Source organism: Aulonocara stuartgranti (assembly GCF_965226115.1).
Source record: "Aulonocara stuartgranti genome assembly, chromosome: 2".
Lineage (NCBI taxonomy): Eukaryota > Metazoa > Chordata > Actinopteri > Cichliformes > Cichlidae > Aulonocara > Aulonocara stuartgranti.
Window position 1 is genome coordinate 32,613,369 of NC_138940.1, and position 12,182 is coordinate 32,625,550.

Consider the following 12,182-nt stretch of genomic DNA (forward strand, 5'->3'; position numbering starts at 1 on the left):
GGGGAAGAATACTTGGGGAAAATCTCTGGCACCTGAAATAACAGGGACACTCCCCCACACCTGCTGTGCCCTGAAATTAAAAATAAAACTTGATGCTACTGAACAAAGTCTTTCACATCAAGTGTGTGTGTGTGTGTGTGTGTGTCGCAGTGTGTATGCACATGGTGACAGGTTCTTCCCTTGCATCCATGCATCTGCGTCATTGATGATCACAACCTCAGCATCTCGCCAAATTAAAAATACAGACTTGCATAAATGAGTGACAGAAATAGGAGCGAGAGCGGGAGGAGTGGAAGATAAAAAATAAGGTTGTCTGTTAATGAGGTGAATTGTGTGCACTAATCAATATGAATATGTTCTCGAGACAGAGGATGTCTTATATGAACACACAGATTTAATAGGCGACCTCAAGCTGTGCCAACTAAATTGTGTCGCTCTCTGTGATTGGTCCAACAAGAGAAAAACATGTTAAGGCCTCACATTGTCAGCCTTTATCTGCTGTCTCCCATCTGCTATGGCAGCTAATAGGAAAACAGTTTATGCCTGAAACTGAATGAATAAGTGTCTCATCAGGCTCCATCATCTACTCTGAGCTTAGAGTTGCAGCACTAAACAAACTGTTCAAGGCTGTGAGGTCCCTGGTCTCTTAATGGGACATCAGACATGGCCAAAAAATGATGGATGCCTCTGTTTATATACTCTTTATGGATGGAAAGTACATTTATTTAAGTGCTGTACTAAAAGTATTGAGGCTCTTGTGGCCAGGGGCGGATCTACAGGGATAGCATGGGGTGGCAAGTGCCATCATATAATGATCTCATGCCACCCTAGTTTTGCTTATCACAATGCTGTTTACTAAAAATAAGCTAGCATTAACACTTTGAGCCTGGCTACAATTAACACTGAATATAAATTCTAAAAGTGAATATACTGAATGACTGATGTAGGATGACATAGGAACAAGCTGCAGCCAGGCTGAGTCTTTTATTTTGTTTTTTAATTTTATTGATAGACCACTAATATATATATATGATTAAAAAATCTATATACATGATGATCTTTTTTGAATACTGTTGACATGTTTAGTGCAGGAAGAAACAATAAAAAGGGCATTTTCAGTTGTTTTGTTTTGTGTGCCAGTGAGGGTACCAGTGAATGTCACAGTACCTGCCAAAAAGCCACCAAAGGCAACGTAAACACTGTCTCGAGGTGGAAACCAGGAGGAGTGATACACCTCCTGTTGTTTAGGCCTCTGGTGTGCACCTCTGTCTTGTAGTGGACAAACTAATTTTGTGTGTCATGTGTGGCATCTTATTGTGACAGACGATTGTTCTCTAATTTTAGTTTTACCTTGTGACTTACCTTGTTTCCTTTTTTACTTTCTCACACTCGTTGACTCTGGAGTTTGTCCCTTAATTGAACTCACTTGGAACACATTATATAAGGACTGCACTCACGTTCAGCTCACTCTTTTCACTCCCAGGGGCAGCAGCTGAGGTGTGTTTGGTTTGTTCTTCTGAGTTTAAACCTTAAGTGAGTGACTTGACCGTGGTGCAGGAGGTTGGGAAGCGCATCTGTAACTGGAAGGTTGCCGGTTTGATCCCTGGGCTCTCTTTCCTGGTTGTTGCATCCTTGGGCAAGACACTTTACCCTACCGCCTACTGGTGTTAGCCAGAGGGGCCGATGGCGCGATATGGCAGCCTCACTTCTGTCAGTCTGCCCCAGAGCAGCTGTGGGTACAACTGTAGTGTATGAATGTGAGAGTAAATGAATAATGGAATTGCGCTTTGGGTGCCTTGAAAAGCGCTATATAAATCCAATCCATTATTATTATATTTTGACACACCAGTCCAATCTGACATTCCATTTGGTGCTCAATTGATCTGTCAAATGTATAAATACATGCGACTGTGAGATTTGTATAGAATATTTGTATATGCCACTTAGTTCAGAGGGTCAATGTGAGATTAGAAATTCTATCAAAAATGAAATTATTCAAAAATTGTCTGAAATTCAGCCAGTTCCATTGATTTTAATTATAATGATCAACACATTTGGTAAAATGATGACCTCAGAAAAAGAGATTCAACAATGAAGCAAGTAACAAACTACAATATTAACAAGTTGGACAAAAGTAAGCAAACCCATATGGGGCATAAATTATTTTTACCACATATGTTGATGACGACAGCACAGTTTTCACAGAAAAAGGAGATCCGAGCCTCACTTTCCCCTCATAGGTTGTCCTGTCTCTCTTGTGATGTCACTGACAGCAGATGTCCTTAATATGGTCATATCAGGCGTACAGCGCTGGCAGTGAGCACAACAGCCCCACCCACCTGCTGTTCAAATCTTTTGTTTGTGAGAGGCATTCAGTCTACAGAAAGATTGGCTTACAGGAAGAGGAGCTTAAAAAGACTTGTTTCAAGACAGTTGTTGAATTGAAGAGCTTCAAAAAGACTGAGCATGAGATCAATTAGTTTTGTTATGAGGTTTAAATCATGCTTACTGCCATCCAAGGATAAAAATGTTGAGATAGAAATGAGTATAATGGTTCTATTTAATGTATATTTAATCTGAAGTTGCTGATCACTTGAATTGTATGCGTTTTCATTACATGCATTATATATTGTGCAGAATATGTATTTCCATGAACAGTATGCCTCTGTACAAAACTACAAAGGCATTTAAATCAAACACTCGAGGTGTGATTTGAAAGTGTTTGACTTCAATTTTTAGTAGGTCGCAACTAGGAACAAGCAAAGGCTCAACTAATCTCAGTGACCCCAACAAAAAAAAAAACACACCCCAGTTTCAGTTTGCCACTAAGAATCATTTCTTGTTAGAAACTCTTGTTCCTTTTCCTGCAAAAAAGGAACAAAAAGATGGAAGGAGTCTGGGTCCAGCCACACCATGGGCCAAAGGATTTTGTCTCCCAAAATGAATGATGAACAAAAACTAAACTATCAAATAAAACTGCAAAAGATAAACAAAAACCAAGAGATATCAGTGCAAGTGAGGCAGGCAATCATTACAAACCTGCCAGAGACAGGAGTGGTCTACTCAACAATCTTGTTCAATAAATAAAGACAAGATCACTCGCTGGTCATCTCACTAAGATCCAAAGTTCTGAAAGGCCACAGAAGAGAACTAAAGTGCAGATGCACAAATGTATTTCCTTGCTTGAAAAAAATCAACTTCACAACATAGAGAGCAGTCTAGTAGAAGAAGGTGTATCATTATCAGAGTCTGCAATGAAGAGACTCCCACATGAATGTAAATACAGGTGGTCTACAAAAAGGTGCAAACCACTGGTTACACTCAAGAATAAGAGGGCCAGACTGGACTTGGCTAACAAATATCTCAAAAAGTGACTGCTGGTACATGTAGCAGGATGAATTGTGACGTATAAAGGGATGTACTCAGATTCAGCCAGTTGATGTAGAATTGATCTGACAGAGCTTTAGAGTGCAAAAGCATGTCTGAGTGCATATTACAAAAGCATTCCAAGAGCTTCTCAAGGTGAAGAAAGGTGATAGTTTTTGATAACCAAGTTATTCACCTGATCTCCTACAGAAGAGGCCTATTGCGTGCCACAGTTTGTGTCTGTCTTGTTTTAAACATAATCATTGTGGCCTAAACCTCATGCTTTTGGAACTAAAAGAGTGAGGGTGAGAAGTTATCACCTAACAGCTTTGTGAAGCTGAATGAAAACAAATTCCTTAAGATTTTCTGCAAAGGCTTAAACAGAGGTTTTTAAACCAGAGTAATAAAAGTAAAAGTAATTACTTATGTTTGTATGAGATGAAGTCATGATTTTGGCCTGTTCCATGTCCACATACTTTTAGTCCTAAAGAGGGCCACTTTCCACTTCAGTTATCAGTGACTAAAGCACACGTTACACAACTACACTTTAGATTTCTCTTATTTTGCATCTCCCAGTTTTGCAGTGAATTTGGTTTCAGATACATCGTTAATTACACAACTAAACATGAACTTTACACGCTGAAGCTTCTCCACTGACACTGAAACAAAATATCAAATGATTCATTGTCTTGTTAGCTAAGTCTTGTCAGACCTTTTCTGTCCCAAAAGACACCCACATTTTGTCTGATTCATACATTTCTTTCAAGTTCACAGTGCATTAAAAGGCAGAGATTTGAAAACGATTCTTGGACTAGCTGTGCTGATCAATTCAAATGACTTTTTGCAATACCTCACAGGGTTTAGGTCCTCAGATGCCTTTAATGATAAGCTTAACCTCCCCCATACCAAGAGGTCAAGAAATACAAGGAGCCTGACGTAAATGAGACAAACTTTGAGAGAGCGAAGCCATGAAAGCAAAGTTTCTGGAGTTTTCTCCTTGAATTTCCACCCTGTGGGCAGAGATCCGCACTCAGTCCTCACACAAGGTCTTCAGCTGTGTGTGTATGTTTGTATGTGTGAGTGGGGGTTATGGACAGAGTCACCAACACTTTTTTTAGGATCAGGACAGATCCTTTGAACATGCTGTGTTTACACCAGTTCAAATGCCAGCGTTCCAGTGATTCACTTTGACACAGCAGGCAAGTGAGAGAATGTATCTGGGAATGGAGATAGATGTGTGCCTGTGTGTATGTCCTTGCATACGTTTATCCACTTTAATATTTTGTTCTGATTAGATGGGCCATAGCTTTGGCATCTCACACACACATACTCAGGTAAGTCTCAGGTAAGCGCCGATGTAAACACACACACACAAGAATGAATCATAAATTGTCTCAGTCTGCATGGATACTAGATCATTATTGTAGAAGGGGCACCAAGAGCCGCCCACATGCAGGTGGGCAGACACACACTTGAAGGTGGACACTTGTTGGTGAGCTGGCTGCCTCCCCCACTCACCCTGAGGCCAAGAATACCCTGTGTGCATTACATGTGCACACACACACGCGACCTTATCTATTCCACAGACCCCCGCTGAGGCCACTAATGCCTCCTTGTTGAATTGCCTCCCCCAATCACTATACCGACGCCAAGAAATCGTGTGACTCCAGACGGTTTTTATTGCCTGCGCTTCGCTCACAGCTTGGAGTTACAAATGACCTTCAAGGAGCAGGTTTTGGTGAGCGTGTGTTCACTGGGGAACAGATGATGCGCATCATGCTGGACCTGGGCTTGACCCGTGCCACGAAGGAAGGACTCACTTGTGAGTAAACTCTGCCCACCCCTGCCCTGACACAGTTAATTTCACATGGAAAAAAACAAAACAAAGCTCCATGTCCCCTGTCATCCATCCCACGTCCCGCCCGTGCGCGCTGCTTCGCGCCTTTTCTAGCAAATCATTTGTTCTGCAGCCAAATTGGCTCAAGGATGCGACTTATGGGACCTATTCAGTCAAATGGGTACTCTGTGTCCCTGTGTCATTGTTACTGGTAGTCATCCCATCATCTTTATTCACATCCACAGCGCAAAGAAAATCCACATTTCATCAGTCCACTGGAGGATTAATAATGCATTGCTTTGGTAAATGTGACATTTGCAAAGAGGATTGGTGTGAATAAATGCAGCCTGATGTGCAGGTGTTGTACTACTACGATATGTCAGTGGTGTTATCTCTCCCTTTCACACACACTAATATAACCAGGTCATATGCTGTGGTAGATGATTTCGCTCCACCGCTGGGTTTCCCTTTCATGTTCATCTGTTATTCTGAACTGTAGGCGTCTATCGGCTTCTTTCTAGCCTGGCCTACACCGAAGAAGAGAAACGATAACTTGACTTTAAGGCCAGATGAGTTTTCCCACCTCCACCTCCCCAGAGTACATGTGCCACGAGGCTACACACAAATTCGTTTAATGTGCAGTAGTCATGCAGCAATAATTCTTACTTTTTTCCCAGTTATTAGTTTTTTGTCACCTCCATCCACCTCCAATCCTCCCACACTGCGAGTTGTCTTAAACGATGAACAAAGAAATTATTGCAATAGTTAAACTAAATACTGGATATTTGTATTAAACGTTGGGGAATGGTTAGAATATTTAATACATGCTCAGAAAGAAAATGTAACGAATTATAAAAACAAATTATAAAATTTCTAGTTTATGTTGTGTTTCATTATCACAGCATAATAAATGATTAATGTTGAATTATATTATTTTTCTTTTGACAGCCAGTGGAGGTCTGCCGCCAAGATGACAGTGGCAAGCTTTGCCATTGCCTTTCTAGTCGCTTCCTCCGGTAACTCCTCCTCCCAGGCTGACGTAGAGGATCCTCCGCTACCCACGGCAGTGGGCGAAGACCGGCCACGGGGATAAAAAGCTCCTCGGGACTCCGGTACGTCACTGCCTGAAGCAGCAGTGACTCGGTCACCAGAGCTGAATCTCAGCAGAGATAGCATCAAGCAGGCACTTCCACGCCGTGCAGGCTAACTCGCTTTCGGCTTTGGTTCGAGATGGAAACTCGTCGCACCGTGAGGGGCTCCAGCGCCCGCAACTACAAGGGTAAGTTCCTCACCATTTTGCATCTGCAGATTCTACAGGTGCATTCATGTGCTTATAGCTGACACCTTTTTACTTACCTTTGAACACGTTTCAGTTTTTTTAGTGTTTTCAGGGAATATTGTCGTGTCATTTTGGGTTTAAGCAGCCTTTGTTAGACAGAAAAACAAAGTGTAGACTTCGATTTACGCGCAGTCAGTCTGACTGTTTTCTAATCATTTTACTGTGAATATAAACTGTATATGTCAGCTACATATTATGAGAGTTAAAGAAACGTGTCAGGGATGCTCACTCTGGGGTACAGATTTTGTGATCTGCTTAAAAAGTTACTTGGTCAAAGCTTTTTCCTCTGCTCTCCATACTGTTTTACGCATGGAGAGATAAAAGCATGAGTTTTGCGCGCACAATTTGTTACTTTAACGTTAGTGTAAATATGAAAGACATATGCCCTATTTGACTCCAGAGCTCTGGTTCCAGCTGTCTCTCAGCGTCCAGCGCGGCTAATAGTCCAACTTGTTAAGAGGTCAGGGGTGAGACGCTGGAAAATCTTGCGCACAATAGATGAAAAGGAACCTCGTTAATATTTAACGCATGTACTTTTCCCGCCTTGCCCACTTTTTTGTGCACCGTAATCTGAGCGATGCCAAGAAGCTGCTAAATTAATCATAAGAACCGAAACTGATCCGGGTTTGGTTACTAGTTTTACGCGTGCCCTCCGCGTAGACAACCTTTCAGCGGAAACATCCTTTTGGTTGAAACAGCCTGAGAAGTAGAAAACGGGGTAAATGTAACAGGGAGGCAATATGCTTCTCGTTTCTGCCTCTTAAATATATTTTGATTCTTGATTTGTGGCTAATTTATAGTCTAAACTGCTGAAATCCACGGTTATGTAACCATGTCACAAAATCCACTGCTACTTAGGTAAAGTGATAAGGTGGATATGAATGGGTGATTGATTTTTGTAATGTAAGCTGCTGAATTATATATGAAACCTAAGGTTCTGAATCCATCAACAGGTCACGGGTAAGAGCACAGCGATGTTAAAAGGAATCACTAACAACAAAACAAAAGTTTTGACAGACAGACAAAAAGAAAAAGAAATGGTACCTAAAGCTGAATCCAATCTCTTTTTCTTTGCCAGTCACTCTTTCTCACACACAATGTGCACGTTTTTCCAAGCTGCTACTCCTGCAGCTTTCTCATGCTAACATTGCCTTTTTCTTCTCTTTCCAGGTGGACTAACCCTATGGCTGATTCTGTGGCTGGTGGTAGTGAAGCCGGGTGGGGTCACAGCATGCCCCAAGCTGTGTGTGTGTTACCCTACGCCCATGACGGTCAGCTGCCAGTCCCAGAACCTCACCATAGTGCCGGCCGGTGTGCCCTACAACTCACAACGTGTTTTCCTCCAGAACAACCGCATCACAGAGCTTCGCGCAGACTCTTTTGGCTTTGAGACACAAGTGAGCAGAGTGACAACACTATTTATAGAAATTATGTGCAGAAATGTATTTTTCCTCTCTCATGCCATTATTCTTATTTTTCTTTGCTGTCCTGTTGAATTCCTCTGCAGGTGCTTTGGCTATATGGCAACAACATCACATGGATTGAGGCCGGAGCCTTTAGTAACCTCAGGGTACTGGAAGAGCTGGATCTGGGTGACAACCCTTCACTGCGCCACTTGGAAGGTGGAGCCTTCAGGGGCTTGGAGAAGCTGCAGAGCCTGCATATGCATCGTTGCAAGCTGGCCACTCTCCCCCATGATCTCTTCCACAAGCTGTACAGCCTGCAATTTCTCTATCTGCAGGTAAAGACAACATTCACACACACACACCTAAAAGATGACCAGTACGTTCACAGTAAGATGTTGGATAGTAATACATGGGTATGATCAAGGGTATGCAAAATTACTACGTTTAGTTGTGTTGTAGAATTGATTTAAAGCTTGCACAGGCTGCACACCCACACGCACGTTGATGCTTTCATATTGCACGTGTTGAAGCGTGAGTTGCACACACCACAGGCATTTATATGCAAACAAAAATAAGTTGTAAAAATAAAAAGATGCAGAAATGTATATCTACAAAGAAAATTAGAACCATTGAGCAGTTAAAAAACACTGAAACTATCGTATAAGGATAGATTTACAATATGACAATAGATTTATTTAATTACTATAAACTCAATGCAGATAATGATCAATGTAAGCTAAGTGGGTAGTTGACAGATCTTCTAATAATATAAATTGTAAAAGAAAAAACAAAACACATGTCCACACATTTACTTTCAGCAAGTGTATCTACAAGTCAGAGGAAGTAATATCAATCCAAACTTAAAATACACATATAGATGGCAAGGATGGTGATACAATCACCACTTGTAGAAGGCAGGAAAATTACTACAACACTTCATATTCATCCTTAAGTTAATTTTATTTAAAATAAGTGAAAAAGAAAACCTAAAGTCATCTTTTTAAATCACTTCAAAACCAGTACAATAGATCCAAATAGTTTGTTTTTTTTTAAAGTAGAGATATAATATAACAGGCAGTGATTTGATTTTAATGCATTGAAAATTAGCTTGCAGAGATGCCATGTGCATTTTTTTTTTGGTTGCTGTCAGCTTTTGGCAGCTAACAGTGAGATCTCATCTGTTCCTGAATTTAAACTCTCTTCCAATCAGACAATAACTGCCTGCCAAGAAGCCTTCTGAGGGAATTAAAGAGAACACATCCCACATTCAGTGTGACTCAGACAATGCAGGTCACTTCTCAGTGTTATAAAGCTACTTTCAAACAGATCACTTCTCACGTGTGCATAAATTATAACTGCAATCAGAGGGAGGTGAGATATTCTTTTATTTATTTATTTTTACTGCTCATATTGATCGCTGACTCAAAGAGAAATGTTGGATGTTCAGTAATTCGTTAAAGGCGGCTTTTGTGTCACACATTTTGTGAGCTTCCAATCATTTCTAGATTTCAGGATTCAAAATCAGCTTTGACCTTTTGTTGTAAGACTTGAATCTGTTGTATGCAGTCTTTAACAAAAACCACCATACCCAGCTTCTTTAGTCTTTCTCATAGACTGTATATTAAAGATAGATGTAAACATTATGATGTTAATCATTAGTTTCAAGTTTTTTAAGACAGCAACTTGCAATCACGAAGTAGCCTTTTTATATATATATATACAATCCATCATCATTTATTTTAGTCTTAGTGGGATTATAATTTGTAATGTGAACATCATGGTTTGCATGGTAAGACATTAAACTAGTGACTGAAACCACAAACTCATCACAAAAGTGTCTAATGAGCTGAGAATTAAACCAGCAGTCGCCCCCTTCTGACAACTAAACAGATTGCAAGCTTAAGTCACTTCTGCATTGGAGACTATGTGTATCTTTTATATGCAGTCTATAGTTTTACTTTTCACTTTTTTCCCAGCACTAAATGTTGCATTTTGACTTTGCTGCAGGAAAATCAACTCCATTTTCTGCATGATGACCTTTTCTCTGATCTGGTCAACCTCACCCATCTGTTCCTGCATGGGAACCGTATCCGTACCCTCACTGAAAATGTGTTCAGGGGTCTGGTCAACCTGGACCGTCTCCTTCTGCATGACAATCGCATCAGGCAGGTCAACCGCAAGGCCTTTCGTGACCTTGGCCGTCTTACCATCCTCTACCTGTTCAACAACTCCCTGGCTGAGCTACCAGGACAGACCATGAAAGATGTCCAAGACATCCAGTTCCTCCGCCTCAATGGTAACCCCTGGTCCTGTGGCTGTGAGGCACGTCCCCTTTGGGAGTGGTTCCGCAAGGCCCGCATCTCCTCATCTGACCTTGTGTGCACTTCCCCATCTACACGTCGTGGTCAGGACCTCCGATTCCTCCGAGAAATGGATTTCGCTCTCTGCCCTCTTCCTGACCCCGGCTCTCTGGCTGGATCCACCACAACCACCTTCAGTACCAAGACCCGCTGGTGGTTCTCCAAGAACAAACCCGAATCCAAATCAAAGTCCTTGTACCAGAAGAGCTCAGAAACAGTGAAGTCATTCCCTTTCCCTGCGGTCAAGCCTCAGTTCCCCTCCAAGTATGAACTGTCAGCTGATGAGGCAGCCCTCCCCAAACTCGACCAAGAAGAATACTGGACCAACTATGGCAATGAAGATTCCTCTGTCCGCTGTGTTGAGCTGGACTGTGCTCCAAGCTATGACGACCAAGCCTTCCCCTCATTCTCCTCCCTAGCCATCACTCCACGCCCACTCCACCTCCTCACCCTCACCATACTCTTATTCTCCTTCCATTTCCTTTTCAGCTGAACTCCTTTCTCCTTTCTACCTGTTTCTTTCTCTGATTTCTCCCTCTCCTCTTTCTAATACTAACAAAAACCTGGATCTTGAGTCCTTTCAGTTGCCTCCTCAACATGCAAGGGGTGCTACACTGAAGCAGGAGACAGGCAAGGCAGCAGGGAGCTGCTTAAAAGTGCCAAGTCAGTTGAGCTGATGTAGAGCCAGACACAATTGATCGTGAAATACCTGATCTTTCATAGTACAGGCTTAGGATGACATCAGAGCTGAATGACAGTGACAACACAAAGGCAGAAAACTACGAAGTTAGCTGGTGGGGTCTCCAGATGTCTTTTTTTTTTTTATCACAGCTGTAAACAGCGCAGGCGTTGTAAAACTATCCAGCTGTTTTCTATATTAACTAGTACTCACCATCCAATTATCACTAACATTATTAAAGGAAGATTATTTGGCATTACCAGAAGTAGGATAAAGATGTGGATTAACAAGAGAGATCTAGGAGGAGAGAAGTAAAGCAGTTTGAGGTGTTCACTTCAATGCAACCAGGAGTGACTAACCTCCCTCCTTCAGATTCAAAACCTTGTGTGATCCCAGAGATGCCAGCAAACCATCTGTACATACCACACACCATCACTGTACATATGCATCCAGCACACTGTATCTTAGACTAGATGGATTTGTACTTTGATCGTAGTAAACAGCTGTTTGTGAAGATAGAAGAGATGCTTAGACTGTAAAAGGATGGCAAGCAAATTAAATATGCACCTCTTGATTTCCACTATTATCACTTTGCCCTTTATAAATCTAAAAGTTTTCGATATCCCAGACATGGAGTTATAACTGATTTGTGTGTGGGTTTCAATTTTCTGTTGTGGTTGTGTGAGTGAAACTTAAGTGATGTAGATAAGAGAGTCTAGAAAAGTCTGGAAGAGACGGATCTTCATCTATCTTAGAAAAGTGAGTTCCTGTATGCATGTTGTGTGGAAGTCCAGAAGTCCTATTTTATTACACTTATACCTGATATTGTTTTTTATTATTTTACATGTCTGTATGTGCTTTTTTTCTAACCTGAAATCTGAAAAAAAAAATCCTTCATACACACAAAAAATGACCAAGAACTGTATTTTAAAACTGCATGCAGCATTTACACTCTGAACCATCTCTTCTCTTTATAAGCTGAACCTTTCTAACCCCAGTATGTGTTTATGGAAAAGTGTATGTGTGTTGTTTACGACCAATGAAGCCTAACTGTGACATACAGTCCACGTCGGCCCCACATGTTAAATCTGAAACCAAACCTCGATGATGACTGTGAGTTTCAGAACAGAACATGAGACATACTGTGACATTCGTTAGAGTCTGTTTTTTTTGATGAAAAATTAAAAAACTGTTA

At 41.3% G+C, this 12,182-nt stretch overlaps 1 protein-coding gene across 1 annotated transcript; it reads left to right on the top strand.

Moving 5' to 3' along the window:
* Positions 1-6,270: 6,270 nt before the first annotated feature.
* rtn4rl2b (reticulon 4 receptor-like 2b) lies at positions 6,271-12,182 on the top strand. The gene is made up of 4 exons (XM_082549540.1): positions 6,271-6,482; positions 7,713-7,939; positions 8,050-8,283; positions 9,956-12,182. The coding sequence occupies exons 1-4, from the start codon at positions 6,434-6,436 to the stop codon at positions 10,799-10,801; spliced, it is 1,356 nt and encodes a 451-aa protein (XP_082405666.1). The 5' UTR covers positions 6,271-6,433; the 3' UTR covers positions 10,802-12,182.